The sequence below is a fragment of the Balaenoptera ricei genome, chromosome 1 (assembly GCF_028023285.1).
Source record: "Balaenoptera ricei isolate mBalRic1 chromosome 1, mBalRic1.hap2, whole genome shotgun sequence".
NCBI lineage: Eukaryota > Metazoa > Chordata > Mammalia > Artiodactyla > Balaenopteridae > Balaenoptera > Balaenoptera ricei.
The window spans coordinates 107798688-107815098 of record NC_082639.1 but is presented as its reverse complement, the minus strand read 5'-3'; the positions used below and the strand labels follow the sequence as shown (position 1 = coordinate 107815098).

The window sequence follows — 16411 nt, the reverse complement described above, 5'->3', positions numbered from 1 at the left end:
AGGAAAAGCCCATCTGACAGAGAGCCAAACGACAACACAGGATGAAGAGTCAAGGCTTCTTTTAGCATGAATACATAGTGTGCTAGTGATCCTTCTGTCTTCTCTTCCCTTTCTCAGCAATTTCTAAACAGCTTAGGGAAAAAAACAAAACACAACAAAAAACGAGAAGCTTTTCAAAGACAGGGGAATTCTTCCTTCAAACAGGAATACGGCCATCTTTCCTCGGACACTTTGGTTACAAACAAGAGAACTTTCTTGCTTTTAACTAATTTGAAGGCTGTGAGGAATGCAGGCAGCAGATTTAGGGATGTACCTTTGATTTCGTAAGTCGGAGAGGGGACGAAGACAAGAAAGAGTTAAAGTAACTGGGTGGGGGGAATGAAAAGAGTGAAGCACCCTTTTTTTTTTTTTTTTCCTTTCCTGGAGAAGCAGGGAGTGAGAGATAATCAGAGCCTAAAAAACACACTTTACTAAAGAGGTAGTGAGGTAACTGGCGGAACATAAAGTGTTCCCCAACTTTCCAGTTAGGGACTGAAGAGATGAGGGGATAAGCAAGAGGATGTGGACACGCTCGCACTGTTTCCGGTCCCGAGAACAGAGTGGAGGGCGCATGGGCTGAGGCACACAGCCCCGAGCCCGGGGGCTAGAAAGGGAGGGAGAAGGCCGATCAGTCCCACATACTCGCTTTCCTGTGAGCGCTGAAGAGAGGTTAAAATTTTGTGACAAGCTCTCTTTTCCTTCCCGCACAGCAGGTTTTTTTGGGGGGTGGGGTGGGGTGTTGTTTGTTGGTTTTTAAGAGGTGCGGGGCAACAGAAGGACAAAGGAGATGTTCCTGAACAGTAACAGCGGCACTCCCTGTCCTCCGCCCCGATCCTAAATTATTCTGGAGCTCTGGGATTGTTTTTCACACGACTTGCGATTTGTGAGTCGGAAATAAACAGTTGCCTCTAAATTAATTGCATTGGCTGAGGCTAGGCACGAAATTCCCTCATAAGCACATTTTCCTTTTACCTCAAAACATCGCTGGCACCCCAAAAGTATCCTTCGAAGGACTCTGGCCTCGGATAAATTTTAGGGGCAGCGAAGCCTCCCTTCCTTTGGGCCCAAGGGGAGCCGCCCCACAACCCCTCCACCCCCTCCTCCTGGCCCTGCAGCGATGCACAACAACTATTTTCCCAGCCAGGAGCACACTGTGTCCACGCGCTGCTGCGACCTCACTGATTGGTCGGGCTCCTGGTAAACAAGGAACGGGCAGCCAATGGGAGGGCTGTGCACGAGGGCAGCACGAGCCTCCAGGCCAGCGCTCGCGTGGCCCTGCCTGCCGGGCTACTATATAGAGCAGTTTCCGGCTCTTACTTGTAACTCTCTTTTCGTCTCCTCGGGCGGTGTGCTTTTAGCTTTTCCGCAGAGATCCGGGGCTCTCTTCCAGCTGTTGGAGGAAAAAAAGAAAAGAAAGGGTTTATTTTTCTTTTGAAATCCCTTGGCCTAAGCAGCAGCTTACAATTTTCGTGGACATCTTATCGAAAATTTAGTAGAGGATTGAAGAGTGAAATAATTTTAACTTATTGCTAAGGGTCCTTTGATTTGGGGTTCTGTTTTTCCTCCCTCGTTTTTAACTCTGAAGCCAACCCAGCCCGATTATGGTGATGTTCAAGAAGATCAAGTCTTTCGAGGTGGTCTTTAACGACCCCGAAAAGGTGTACGGCAGTGGGGAGAAGGTGGCTGGCCGGGTGATAGTGGAGGTGTGTGAAGTCACTGGAGTCAAAGCTGTCAGGATCCTGGCTTGCGGAGTGGCCAAAGTCCTGTGGATGCAGGGATCCCAACAGTGCAAACAGACACTGAACTACCTGCGCTACGAAGACACGCTTCTCCTGGACGACCAGCCAACAGGTGAGTGACCCAGCTGTTTGCTGGAAGGTGAAAGCTGATTCGAGAAGAGAATTGAAAACGAATAAATGGAGCCTACAGTATAGATTCTAAGTTGCTCAGGTTGTGTGGTTTGCATTTTGTGTGGCTTCCTTATCTTTTTTATTTTTAATTTGCAAACTCCTCCCTCCCCCCACCCCCCACCCGAAAAAGGGTGATGTGTGCAGTTTCTTATGGTGCTGTGTTCTGTAGGTGATCCTGAGGGATGTTTCCTTAGCTAGTGAAAGATTTTCTGTGTGCATAACTTGTTTATTCTGTTTGCTTCCTGTTTGAGATGATAGTAGCTTAACTGTCCTGGTTGAGCCTTTGAGCACTGCAGGGCTTTGCAACTTTTTGGCCCAACGAAATGCATCAGAATCTCTCGTTTAAGAACATAAGGGATGAAAATGGGGGTTCTACAATACTCTTGTATGCTGCCCAAGAATTCCATACCGCACAGATGCATTTTAAGTGTAACAAACCTAATGGCTACTCGCTTTTCTCTCCCTTCAGGTGAGAATGAGGTGATCATGAGACCTGGAAACAAATATGAATACAAGTTTGGCTTTGAGCTTCCTCAGGGGTATGTATCAGCTAAATGCATCTGTGGACTTATCTTCCCCTCCTTTGATCACTTACTCTTCTTGGAGAGCATTTTTAAATTAATTGTTTCCTTTTTCTTGATAAAGGCCTCTGGGAACATCTTTCAAAGGAAAATATGGATGTGTAGACTACTGGGTGAAGGCTTTTCTTGATCGCCCCAGCCACCCAACTCAGGAGACAAAGAAAAACTTTGAAGTGATGGATCTAGTGGATGTCAATACCCCTGATTTACTGGTGAGGTTCATTTTAAAGTTCTATTCTTCTGGGTTTCAGGGATAATAAGTCAAGTGTCTAGGGCATTAGAGTGAAGCCCCTCAGGGAATCAAGTCCTAAGTCATCAAGGTGGGAGGGAAAGCTGCCTATTCTAAATAAGCAGTGGAAAGGAAAGAGAAGCAGAGAAAGGATCTCTAGAAATTCTCAAAACACGTTTTTCTCCTCCATTCTACATAGGCACCTGTGTCTGCTAAAAAGGAGAAGAAAGTTTCCTGCATGTTTATTCCTGATGGGCGGGTGTCCGTCTCTGCCCGAATAGACAGAAAAGGATTCTGTGAAGGTAAGGATCTAGTGCTTAAAATGGGAGACTATTAAAACAGGAACTGTGAGTTTGGGGGTGAGGGCAGGAGACAGGGACAGATGAAAAGTCATCAACTGTACTAAGCATCAGTTTTCATCTTTCTCATTGCTAGGTGATGAGATTAACATCCATGCTGACTTTGAGAATACAAGTTCCCGCATCGTGGTCCCCAAAGCTGCCATTGTAGCCCGCCACACTTACCTTGCCAATGGCCAAACTAAGATGCTGACGCAGAAGTTGTCATCGGTCAGAGGCAATCATATTATCTCAGGAACTTGCGCATCATGGCGTGGCAAGAGCCTTCGGGTGCAGAAGATCAGACCTTCTATCTTGGGCTGCAACATCCTTCGAGTTGAATACTCCTTATTGGTGAGTGGGTGGGGCTGGAGAGAGAAATTGTTCATCTGTCAGAACAATAGTGGTGTTTTCTCCAGATCTCCAGTCTAACAAACTGCCGTCTCCTTTTCTAGATCTATGTTAGCGTCCCTGGCTCCAAGAAAGTCATTCTTGACCTGCCCCTGGTAATTGGCAGCAGGTCAGGCCTCAGTAGCCGGACATCCAGCATGGCCAGCCGAACCAGTTCTGAGATGAGTTGGGTGGATCTAAACATCCCCGATACCCCAGAAGGTGAGCTAGACTTAATGTCTGTTCTTCCTTTCTGGCGTGCTTGGGTTTGTAAAATTGGTGACGGTCAAGCATTCCTTGGCCAGGCTTCTTATCCCCATACTTTCTCTCTCTAGCCCCTCCTTGCTATATGGATATCATTCCTGAAGATCACCGATTGGAGAGCCCCACTACTCCTCTGCTAGATGACACAGATGGTTCTCAAGACAGCCCTATTTTTATGTATGCTCCTGAGTTCAAGTTCATGCCACCACCTACTTACACTGAGGTGAGAATTGTCATTTTACCACTACATTTGCCCGAAGCCTACTATAGGAAGTTGACTTGGAGGGATTGCTAAACTGGGTTGTTCTTTTAGTTCTCACCCAAACTAAAATGTTCTTTTCTTTCTTCCTCCCAGGTGGATCCCTGCATCCTCAACAACAACGTGCAGTGAGCATGTGGAAGAAAAGAAGCAGCTGTACCTACTTGTTTCTTTTCATCTCTCTTCCCGGACTCGTACTTTTTTAGAGACTCAGTAGTCTCTACAGTGGGGTACCGGTCCACCCCAGCCTCTGACTCTCCAGTGTAGGAGGTGATCAGCATGCAATCTCCTGGGCTTTAATGGGTGCGCACTCGTCCTCAGCCAGTCAGATGTGATACGGGGTATTTTGCTGGATGGGTTTAAAAACATACTAGAAAAATTCAGGCCAATCCCATTTTCTTAAATCTCTTTGAAAATTGAGGCATTTTCAGTACTTTTGAATAAGGGGTAGAAATGGCCTCCTGGCATGGTCTTCCCAGTGTTTTATGGAGGGGATGATAGATTGTTATAACAAGAGACCTTGAACCTCTGCCATGTAGAGGAGAGCCAATTTAGCAAACTAGGAAAATGAAAAGGAAAAAAATCACGGCCAAAACTTTGTGAAAAGGATGTTCTTAAAATCGTTGTTCCCCTTTGTTTGTACACTTAAAGAAAAAAAAAAAAAAGCCCTCCAGAGCTGATTTGGTTTGGACTTTGGAGTGAGCTTCCCATGTGGATTAAAGGGAAGAAGCTCAAAGGTTGTCTTTGTTCAGAAAGTACTTTAATCAGGTGTAAAGTGGTAGTAACTGTGCCCCACCAACGGTCTTAAAAGCCATTTTTAGAGCCTATTGCACTGTGTTCTCCTGTTGGCAAACATTTTCATGTGGGAGAATGTGTTTTTCTTTTCATGTGACTCCTTGGAATTGATTCTGAGGTGATTTTCTTAGCACTTTAGTTTGTGTCAAATTTGGGATTTTTTTCCTTTCTCAAGTGTAAGCTAAAACTGGTCTACTATGTCTCTAGGGGTAAGCACAATGACACACACAAAAAAAGTGTTACTGCTTTTGAGACTTTGTCCCAGTGTACAGAATTCTGCAATTCTGACACTCTAATTATATGAGAAGGGTTGCTGCTATCAGCCTTGCCCACTGTGATTTCTCCAAACCCAAGGAGGAACTCTAGATCAAAATGCCCCAACACTGTGATCAGAGCATCCAGATGTTGCCATGAGAAACTAGAGGGCAGGTCTTCACAGAAGCTGTGCGGCCTCCATTCCTGCCCAGTGTTAGGAGACAGGGATGTTGACAGCCCCTCTCGCACTGCAGCCTCTAGCACTTGCTCAGTCTCCCTCAGCCTTAGCACTTTGTTCACTGTCCTGTGTCAGAGCACTGAGCTCTATCTTCCCTTTCCTGAGAAAGTATGTGGGCTGAAGGTGGTTTCATTTTTTTGTTGTTTTTTAACTGTATATCTTTTTGTATGACAAAAACTATATTTTGTACTTAACCAGATATATTTTTTCACCCCAGGTGGGGGTATTCTTTGTAAAAAATAAATAAATAAAATAAAGTTTTTTTTAATGGCAAAAAAGTTTGTTTTCTTGTCTCTGAGATGGTGTTGAAGAAGTTATTAGAAAGAAAATGTGCCCCAAGGAGCTTTCCCCCTACTTCACAATTCACATTGTTGAAAACCCTGTAGAGAAACCATTTCCTACGGACCGTAATGAATATAGTCAGAATGCGGGTTGGTGGGGTGAAGAGGGAAGGAATTTGAGCTACACTGTCTTTTGTCCAATTCACTAAAGAACTGTAGTGGGATCTTCTGGTGGTCTAAGCTAGTTTTCTACATCTGTAGTTAATCATTACTAAATTCCTTCAACTTTGGAGTGCATGAAGCTTTGATTTTTGTTTAATGAGCTCTTGAAATACAGGGAAATGAAGTTTGTGAGGGGATTTGGAAGGAAAAGGTTATGGGTCTCTTTCATAATTTGGTTTCATCATAGTTTCTTCCCAGTATAAGCCTGGTTTATATGCAGGAAGACATAATACAGGACTTAAGGATTTAGAGTTACGAACCAAGTTATTTGAAGGCAGCTACCGTTTATCTCTGCAGCTCCCATTACAGTTCGTATCCAAGTACATGATCATAACCTAGTAAATGTTTGCTGAATATTCAAACCAACCCTCATTCCTTATGATATGCTTCAGCAGTTTCTGTTACTTCCTTGTAGAGTAATAACTGATTGATGGCACAATTCCACCTCTAATTGAAATGATTTTTATTATTCCGAAAGGAGTGACTAGGAGTGACTAGTGATGAGAAACCCTGAGATGGGAGAGGTTAGCATACATTCTGATTTCTGGTTCATTTAAACCTTTGCAGACAAATCTAGTCCTAGCGCTTATTTGGGGGTTGGCTTTTCTATGGACCTCCACATAGTAATTCCAGACCTCAGGCTCCTGGAAGTTCATAAAATCAATGTAAATTGAACAGAAAGTAGGATTGAAAAGATTCTTTTCCACTTCAATCTTTGTCTGCATCTATCTTGCATTCTCAGCAGCTCTTTTGCTCTCTCCTGGCCGTTGTTTTTCTTTACCAAGGTGTCAGTCTCTAGCTCTGCTGCCATGGTGACTGTGACCTTTACTCTCACCTCTGCCTCCTTTTCTTACCTGTTCAACAATTTAGTGCCTCCGCCCTTTTTCAACTCTGTGACCAGGAAACTAAGTCAAAGTTGATGGAAAAGTTTTTCTGGAGCTTGTTTTGCAGGGACTGGAGGGATAGAGCAAGGACAAGAGCAGGCCAGAGGGCAGGACAAAGAGATGGAGAGACCATGGAGTACAGAAGCCTGGTTATTTGTGTATACAGACTGGCTACTGGTACCTGATATGAGAAGGGGATGGAGAGGGTAGATAACTTACACCCAAGGTCTGATAGAGATTTGATCCTTGAAGGGCCAGAACATATGCACCTCCTCCTGATACCCTAATACCTCAAATCCAGCACTGTCCAACAGAACTTTCTGTAATGATGGAAAAGTTCTGTATTTGCCCTAATACGGTAGCCACTATCCACATGTGACTAGTGAGCTCTGAAATGTGGCTACTCTTCCTGATGAACTGAATTTTTATTTCTGTTTATTTTAAATTTAGTTAGCTCCCTGTGACTAGTGACTATCATATTAAACAGCACAGCAAAATCTGAGGAAGGAAGGAAGCAGATATAGCTGTTCACCCAGAGGAAACGCATCCCTCCCTTAGAGCACAGAAGTCTCCACCGGACTTCCTTTTGCCTTCGATACACAACTTCTACCCCACCCCAGGACATCTGCACATAGGCTTGCTTAAGTACTCTTCCTTAGGTCCCGGCCCAGCTGTTTCTCCACTTAAGTGGGTGGATATCTTGGGTCTTCCTTTCCTTTGCTCTTCTCATATGCCTTTTAATTTTTAAAGAGCTATAACCTACATGTACAGCCATTTGAGGAGGTCCAGTTCTTAGTATCATTTATTCATTAGGCCCAATCTGGTATAGGAAGATCTGAGAGAAGACAGAAAGAAAACTAAAGAGAGAAAAGAGCTAGAGAAAGTAAAATTAACAAGGAAAGAACAGATACTTCCACAACCAGGATCCTTGGCTACCTTGATAACTCTGAACAGACTGGAAAAACAAGGATATAACTTGGGTTGAGGCATCAGGAGGGAAAAGTATGGAGAGAAGATCTGACCAAACACCTGGTCAACAAAAAACAATCATCTAAGAGCTGAAGGTTATGAAGTGGGGTAAAAGAGTGGCTTTTGCCCAGTTCTTTCAGTAGTATACAGACCCCTTCCTAGTATTCTTTCCTTGGACTATCTCTAGGTGATGGAATGCATAAGATGGATAAGGAAAATGTCTTACTGACCCTCTGATGGCCCCTGTCCCAAGCATCCTGACCTCAATAGTTCTGGCGTGGAAAGAAAGAAATTTTTGTCCCATTCTCTGTTCTGACCCTACATTCACTTCCATTTCCAAAACCGAAAAACTTCCTCTCAGAGATGACTGCAGAACCAGGGCTGCAGGTCCTGGCCCAATAGGTGAGTCTATAGCCTAGAAAAAGTTCAGGGATCAGCCTCCCTATACTATTAAGGAGAAATAGTATAGTTTGGTAATTAAGCACAATACCAACTGGAGTCAAACTATCTAAATTCAAATCCTACTTCCACCACTTAACTAGTTGTATGACCTTGCAACTTGTTTAACCTTCTCTGTGCTACAGTTTATCTGTAAAATGGGAAACAGTAATAGTAACTACCATAGAAGTGAGGATTTTAAAAATATGTGTGGGGAGGGGAGGCGCCATGGCGGCGGCGGGAGCACGTGTGGCGGCTGGAGGGGCTGCGGGAGGAAGACGCTCCCCGCCGGCGCCCCAACCTGTGAAAAGGGGTCATGCCCGCTCCTCCCAGCACCGTGCCTTCATTTCCGGCTGCCCCGCGCGGTTTATCCCCACCTTCTCAGTGATGATTGAGGCTGGATTTTTATCACTTTCAGTTATTTCCAGAATGCAGCCACTTTCTCCAGTTCTGGGGGAGAACACCGAACCCGCCTTCCTGGATGTTCCAGCCACAGACTGTGATCCACATCCAGCGAGGAAACTCCACTCTTTGTGCAACTACTAAGTGGCTACTGACTGGCTTCTGACCAACAGAATACAGCAAGTCCTGGGAGGCATTGGAAAGAATGATGTTGATTGAACCAGAATATCCATGATACTTTAGAGATCAGTGACCTTTGAAGACGTGTTTGTAGAACTCAGCCACAAAGAGTGGGACCTGCTGGACACATTGCAGAGAAATATGTACATAGATGTGATGCTGGAGGACATCCATTGTTTCATCTTCTGGCAAAAATCGTGACCATTAAAAGCAAGAAATAATATCCAGGCAAGTTATTTTCCTGGTGGGCCAATGTAGCTGTAAGAAAATAGTAAAGTTCTTTAAGTGTGAACCCTGGTCATCCACATGTGAAACCTGGGAATGAGGAAAAATGAAAGACATTCTCACACAAAAGCTGAAGGAGTTCAGTACCATAATACCTACCCATCAAGAAATGCTAAAGGGAGTACTGGAGGACGCCAGTAACTTGAGGCCATATGAAAATATAAATTTCTCTGATAAAGTGTTCCAGGACTGACGCCCTCCTCAACCCCAGCACCTATAACACTGATTTGATTGAATTAACCTGGTGATGCACCTGCTTCCCAACTAGGCTGTGACATCTGATTTCTCACTGTCTACAGCTCCTGTGTTCATGGCCTGCCTCAGCATATTGGAGACACTTATGTGGTTCCTCAGTGAGTTGTGTGCCTTCCAAGGCCAACCACTTGGTGAGAAAAACATAACTTCTTTACTTCTTTTGTGAATATGTGGCCTCACAAAGGCTGAAATATTTAGTGAAAAGGTACTGAGGACATAATTTCTTTTTCACTCCCTGACCTACACTCTCAGTCACAGAGACATGTGATAAAACAACAGGGAATCAGAGCCATGGCCATGACTTGGCTGGGTCAAGAAGTTCTAGGCCATGTGGGAAGATTCCTCTCTCCTCTGAGAAGAGACTTCTGCTTCAACCAACAGGGAGCAACTGCTCTTATGGTCTGAACTGAAACCCCATAAATTCATATGTTGAAGTCCAGACCCTAGTACTTCAGAATGTGACTGTATTTGGAAATAGGGCTTTAAGAGAGGTGATGAAGTTAAAATGAGGTCATATGGCTGGGCCCTAATCCAATGTGCTGGTGCTCCTATAAGTAGAGAAGATTAGGACACAGACATGCACACTCAGCTCATAGAGGAAAGTCCATGTGAGGACACAGCAAGAATGTAGCCAGGGGCTTCCCTGGTGGTGCAGTGGTTATGAATCCGCCTGCCAATCCAGGGGACACGGGTTCAAGCCCTGGTCTGGGAAGATCCCACATGCCGCGGAGCAACTAAACCTGTGCGCCACAACTACTGAGCCTGTGCTCTAGAGCCTGTGAGCCACAACTACCGAAACCCATGCACCTAGAGCCCTTGCTCCGCAACAAGAGAAGCCACTGCAATGAGAAGCCTGCATGTAGCAACGAAGACCCAACAGAGCCAAAAATAAATAAATAAAATAAATTTTTTTAATTAAATGAAAAAAAAAAGAATGCGGCCATCTGCAAGCAAGGGAGGGAGGCTTCAGAAGAAACTAAACCTGCGGACACCTTGATCTTGGACTCAAAGCCTCCAGAACTGTGAGAAAATTAATTAAGCCTCCCAGTCTGTGGCATTTTGTTCTGGCAACCCTAGCAAACTAATGCAGCTTTATTTCTCCTAAAAAAAAAAAAAAGTATATATATATATGTATATATATATATATATATATATACATATATATATATATATAAAGTGTTAGAACAATGGCGAAGTTATTGTGCTTGTTATCTAAAATAAAAGAGGAGGCAGGCATATTCACCACCACCACCTTGATTAGCTCACTCCCAGGCATGTCCCCAAATTTGTTCCTCCTCTCTGACCTATCGTAAGTAACACCACCCTCTCTTTACTCCTCTTGATTCCCTTCCTGTGTTGGGGGAGCAAAACAGTCTGAGAAGAGGTCAGTGTACAGAAGCGACTCAACCTGTAGTTAATTTTGTGGTGGGAGAGGTGGCCCACTATTGGGACTCCCACCCCCGGGCCAGGACAGGCCCTCTGCACACCCCCATGGTATAGCTCTGGGACCACTAGAGTTTTCTCTCTCATACTCCCAGCATGCTTCACAGGCCTCTGGAGTAACTCTGTCACCTTCTGGAAATTAATTAATTGAGCTTTCTTAACTTTTCAGTATACAACTCCAGGGGAAAGCTTCCCACCATTTGGAGTGATAAACTGAGAAACAGAGAGTGCTGTTTGTGACACTACAAAGAACTCTCAGGCTCCTTATTTGAAGGTATTGCATCTCATTTGATTTATTTCCCTGAGGTGGGCTAGACTGAGTAGCACAAAAGCCAGTGGAGGTGAGCCCCACTGATGAGGCCCAATTTAGCCTATTTAGGCTGTTCCTGTCTTGTCCTGACCTTTCCCTTGGTGTGACCCTGCTGTACTTTCTATGGAGGCTGTTATGAAAAGGATGGACAGACTGAAGACTGGGATTTTTCTGACTACCAATTGATTGGTCATCTCCAGGCCATGGAGTGATGGGAGAAGGAAGAGGAAAGGCAGAACATGGGGACAGAATTGTGACACCCATGGGTCTTGAGTCCTGGAATGTCAAGCAAGGTCCATTCTCATTCCTTGTTGGGTGATGGAGCTGCTGACCACCTCTCCAAGTCAATCAGATGGTCGGTAAACAGGTTCTTGGAAATGTCTGGCTGGGTACCCAGCTAAGATATTTTTAACCTCTTGGACAGATGGACAGGGGAAGGATTTCAGTTGCTGGGAGGGGAGGTGGGGTTCAGGAGCGTGAGAACTGTGTTTCCCTTATATGGTTCTGTGGCTAAAGACCCCTCCCTCTCCAGTTTACCTGTCTAAATTCTGACTTCCTCCTTCATCTATCCAGGCTCACAGCTTCCTTCCTTCGTCTCCTGTTCTCCCATTTCTCTCTATGCGTGGGCTTTCATGCTTGTCTCATCTTCCAACTCTGAGGAATCTTTGGTTTCTGTTCCAGACCCCAAGATGTTTTTAGCTCCATATCCCTGAAGATCAGGGAAAAGGTGGCTGGGCAGTGACCAATGGCTCCTTCTCTCCCTCTGGAGAAAGGTGTCACCTGCCATTGGTACCCAAAGGCTTCTCTTCAGTTCTACCTCCCCAAGCTGTCCTGCAGGAGAGCTCCATTCTCCCCTGTAACCTCATGAAGCTCACTGCCCCCAGCTCTTGGGAACAGAATTTGAGACCTTGGAAGCCCAGATTTGGGCCACATACACTTTTGGGAAGCAGAAGAAATGTTGATAGAGGTCAGAGGCAGCAAACCGAGGGCCCATAGGTGGAATCAGCTTGCAGGCATTTAGAAACTTGTACAGTTTCTTCCTAAATATTTGAATTGGTTGTAAACATTAAAAAAACCAGATCTCACTAAAATCTATTGTTCTGGCTTCCCTTAAAAAGCAACCACATTTGGTAACACTGAGCCCACATTCCTTCATGGCATCAACCTGCTAGAGCTAAAAGGGTCAGGCAGACTTATATCTGCCAGTTCTCACCACTCCCTATTGCATTACACTCACCTGCTTCACTCCTTTATACCCTTGGCTCTTGTCTGGTGTTAAGGTTTTTGCCTTAGGTTGTCACCTCTGCTCTAAGTAGAGCTCAAATATTTCTTCTGAAGGACCCCTAAGATTAGGGAAACTGAATTTTCCCCCGGGCTTCTGGAACAGTCCAAAGTAGCCTGTCACAAGCCAGAAATGTCTTTGAAGTACCAGTTTTATGTCTAAAAAGTGCAAATTTTGATTCACACTGCATAATATATTTGTATAATTTTAGTATAAGAATAATTTATCTTCCCCCAGCAAATCTGAAAAGTAAAATTGACATTCTGGAAGATGTGTAGTCTGTGGCTCCAAATATTCCTCACCACATAACCCATTGATAACCTAATTTAAGTAGCATAATGCTAAAGACATGAGGCAAAGAGAGACATGGAAAGAAAGACGTGGTTAGAGAGTCAGAAAAGGAAAGGAATCTGAAAGACAATAAGAATGAGTCTGAGTGACAAGCTCTCTTTCTGGCTCTTAGCCACCCCTCCTGACCTGGCCCAGTCCAGCTCCTGAGAGGTTTATAAACATCCCTGATAGCTCTGGACAGGTGTTAGAATGGTGGCTCAGGATGGAAAGCAAGTCTCAAAACAGGAGCCAAGTAAGGGAGAGGTGAGGGGCCAAGAGCATCCAAGTATGGTCAGACAAGAAAGACTGTCCAAGGGCCAAGAGAGAGGCTTGGAGACAGGAAGCAGAGGGCTGAGAAAAGGACCAGTCAGCATTTGTCCTTCCTCTCACTGAGCCCATCTTTGTTTCACATCCTCTTACCACCCCTGCCCACGAAAAATGAGGTAAAAGAGTTACCTTGACCTCCTTAGATGAGGGAATTTCCCCTCTAGAATGGCTACTTCTCTGGCCATAGCAGAGCATAAAGAGGATGAGTACCAGGGCTTCTTTCCCTGTCCACATGGGATTTCATCTATTCTCTCCAAGATAGGAAATATCCCAGATCTGTGTTCCTGACTCAGGTTAGTTTGTCCCCCCCATCCTTTTGGGTAAGGCAAAGACAGGTCTAACCTCCTTCCTATTCTAGCACTATTAAGGCTGCCCTGAGTGTAACAGAGAACGTAAGAGACAGGATTTGGATATTTCTCCTTGTCTATTTTATACCAAGGGAAATGGACTTAGAGAATGGAGAAGATGCGAGGAGAGGCAGGGGTCCAAGTCTTGGGAACCTCAGCCCACAGCTGAGAATCCCGGGAGGAGGAGAGGTTTGAGAATGGAGAACAGTCCCAGAGTCAGAGGTCACTGGGGCATAGCCCCTCCCTGCATTGGTCAGGACTGGGTCTGAGGAATCCCTGGATTCCTTCCCCCCACATTTTGGGTGCCCAGGGTGATCACACTTAGCCTCTCAGGTCCTGCAATTAGGGTTGGATCACTGTCTTTCCACTGACTCCCATTAGAGTTGCAGGGGGAACCTCCCTTCCCTCCGGAGTACAAAATGGCAAATTAAGTCCTGTTGGGGATAAGGCAAAGACCTTTCTGAGTCGATACTAGGAAACTAAAACTTGTTATTTCCCACTTTCTGGTCCCAAATGACCTTGGGGAAGAAGTGAGCCTCATTAGGGGAAAGGTCAGTGGAGAAAGGGTCACCACTGGTCTGGCCAGATTAGCTAACTGAACTATTCCTGTCCAGCTCATTTCTCTTCTCTGTCCTCTGGCCAGACATGCTACATGAGGGGGAGAGAGGGAGGACCTGCCCCACAGGCCCCTTCCTCAGTCAGAAATTCCTTGGTGGCCTGCTTGATTTGAGTCCTGGCTTGCTGATTGTGACCTTGAACTCTGCTGCAGGGGTGTCTCCTTCCTTGCTAGCTAATGGACTTGCTGATCCTTCTGCTACTTGGGCTGAAGCAGGTTCCTGGAAAGGACTGGCTAGTTGCCTGAGGTATGTTGAGCCTGCTCAGCTGAGAATAAGGTGGGGAAATCCAGCAGATGGAATGAATTCAGCAAAAGTTGGACACATCCTGACCTTTGCTCTCAGAACCATTTGGATTCTTGCAGGTGGATCAACATCAGCTTGAAGGATTTCCTAGTGGACATCTAACTCAAATTCTCTTTCATACATGAGGAATTTGACGCTTGGAGACTAGATGACTTTCCCAAGGGTACAAAGCTATGGAGTGGTGAAACTAGGACCGTAAACCAGTGCTTTGCCCAGTTGAGATGGCAGCTTTCCCTTTGGCTTAGTTCTTAAACTAGCTTAGGCCTACAAACCACCCTTCCTTCCTTTCAAAGTTCAAACAGCAATAAAAATGAATTGAGGAAAATACGTGTCTTCATCTCACCAACCATGGGTGTCCTGTCCACCCAATATTTGACCCTCCAATTTTCTTTGGTCTCTACTCCCAATCTTCTAAACTGCATGTTGTATCCAGGTCTGTCATTCAGGCCTCCCTCAAATCACTTGAGTCCCTGAGCTTAAATTTGCAGACCCCAATCTCAAGCTTCCTGCCCAAGGTGGGAGGGGACCAGTAGGCTAGGGATGGAACATGGGGTATGGAAGGATAGGTAGGATTCTTGACTGAGAACCTACCCTGCCTGGGGCCAGAGCAGCCTAGGCTGTGGGCATGGGAGCAATCTGTTCAACATAAGCAGGCACGCAGTACAGGGCTGAGCAAGAACCGCGTGGGGCCTCTCTAAATGTTTGCAAGTAGTGCCTGGACCTCTACCCTCTCAGGTGGTCCTCCAGAGGTCCAGCAGCCCTGACTCTATTTACTGAGTCTTAGGCTTCCGCCTCAGCCTGCCCAAGAGAACCTATGGAAAGTAGGGGAAAGGTCAATGGAAACAGTCTAGCTCATTCCTGGAACTGTTCCGGAATCTGGGGAAGCTGCTGGGTCCCCTGTCTCTGGCTTTGTTCAGCAAGGTCACCTGCCAGGAAGGGCAGGAGGCCAGATAGGAAAGAGTCCAAGAATGGTCTGATCTCTCTGACACTTTGTCTTTGAGGAAGTACAACTGATCCCAAGAGGCCACTCTAACCTTTATCCTTCCCCTGTTTCATGGGAAAAGGATGTGTGTGTATAGAGGCGGGGGCAGGGGTGTGTTCAGTTCTCCGCTACTGTCTCTTGTCTAGAATCTTCTTTGTTCCCACTCTTTTAAGTACACATGCTGGCATTAGGTGGGATTTAGGAGGTCAATTGTGCCCCCAACATAGACACAAACATAGTTAACCAGATTAGGTCTGGTATGTGTGTATATGCAGGGGAGAAAGGTAAAAGGAGATTTTCCAGGGTCTTTTATTTTTGTTTACTGCTAATTTCTCCCTAGCCACAATCACAGGTTACAGTGTGACTATGGGAAACCCCAGTGACAGGTCCCCTGGCCCCTCCCCCTACTCCACTCACACAATACCTCAGAGAACTAGAAAAGGAAGCACATCAATCATCCAAATTGCTCAATAACTCTGGAATGTTCTATTTCTATTCTTGTTTCCTTCTCTGTTCTCTTGGCTCCTTCTACCTTAACACTTACTACCACACCCAAACCAGGCTTTTAAGGTGCTTTCCCTCAATGCAGTCACAGCCCCTATTCATTCTTTAGAATTGGGTCAGAAGTATCTAACATTAGATTGCCAGTCTCTATCACTTGATGCCACAGGGAATTCAGTCTGCCTACCTGAAAGTGGCTGGGGAATTTCTTGAAGATTCTCCTGCATCCCATCTTTATGGCTTTCAAGTGTTTAGTAAGGTCGCTATGACAGCATCCCAGCTATCTGTGCCTGCCTCCTTATCCAGTCCCTATTCTGGACACGCAGCTCGCCCGTGACTGTTGCATGTCAAGTGGCTGGAACCAATCAGTACATCTAGGGCTTCCTCGGAAGCCAATCAGAGCCCAGGGAAGTGACCTCACCCAAGGGAGAACTGTGTGGGTGAGAAAGCACCTCTCAGAGCTGAGTGTCCCTAAGTCACCCCCTTCCTCCGCACCCTCCTTACTTCCTGTAAAGCAACACTGCCTACCCCCTCCCCCTCCCCACAAGAAGGGAGTGAGAGAAAGGCTAACTAAATTCCACAGAAGGGAAACTGCAACTCAGCCACGCAGCAGCTTCCGGAAGTGGAGAATAGGATATTTAGGGGGCTCCTGCTTCACAGACACACCTTTCAAAGTGGGGTCTCCAGGGCCTGGAAGAGGGCGAGTGTGCTGAAGAAGAATCAGCACTTCCCCCCTACTCCCTCCCCACACCTGG

At 45.6% G+C, this 16411-nt stretch overlaps 1 protein-coding gene and 1 long non-coding RNA gene across 2 annotated transcripts; one reads left to right on the top strand and one right to left on the bottom strand.

Moving 5' to 3' along the window:
* Positions 1–1352: 1352 nt before the first annotated feature.
* TXNIP (thioredoxin interacting protein) lies at positions 1353–5576 on the top strand. The gene is made up of 8 exons (XM_059929713.1): positions 1353–1890; positions 2419–2488; positions 2595–2742; positions 2959–3061; positions 3195–3451; positions 3553–3709; positions 3823–3974; positions 4107–5576. Exons 1-8 carry the CDS (start codon positions 1641–1643, stop codon positions 4140–4142), a joined length of 1173 nt encoding a protein of 390 aa, XP_059785696.1. The 5' UTR covers positions 1353–1640; the 3' UTR covers positions 4143–5576.
* Positions 5577–6247: 671 nt separating this feature from the next.
* Positions 6248–15970, bottom strand: LOC132369993 (uncharacterized). Its single transcript, XR_009504505.1, has 2 exons — positions 15844–15970; positions 6248–8932 (listed from the first exon to the last, which is right to left on the bottom strand). It is a non-coding gene; the product is annotated as an uncharacterized LOC132369993 (long non-coding RNA).
* Between the last annotated feature and the right edge of the window lie 441 nt (positions 15971–16411).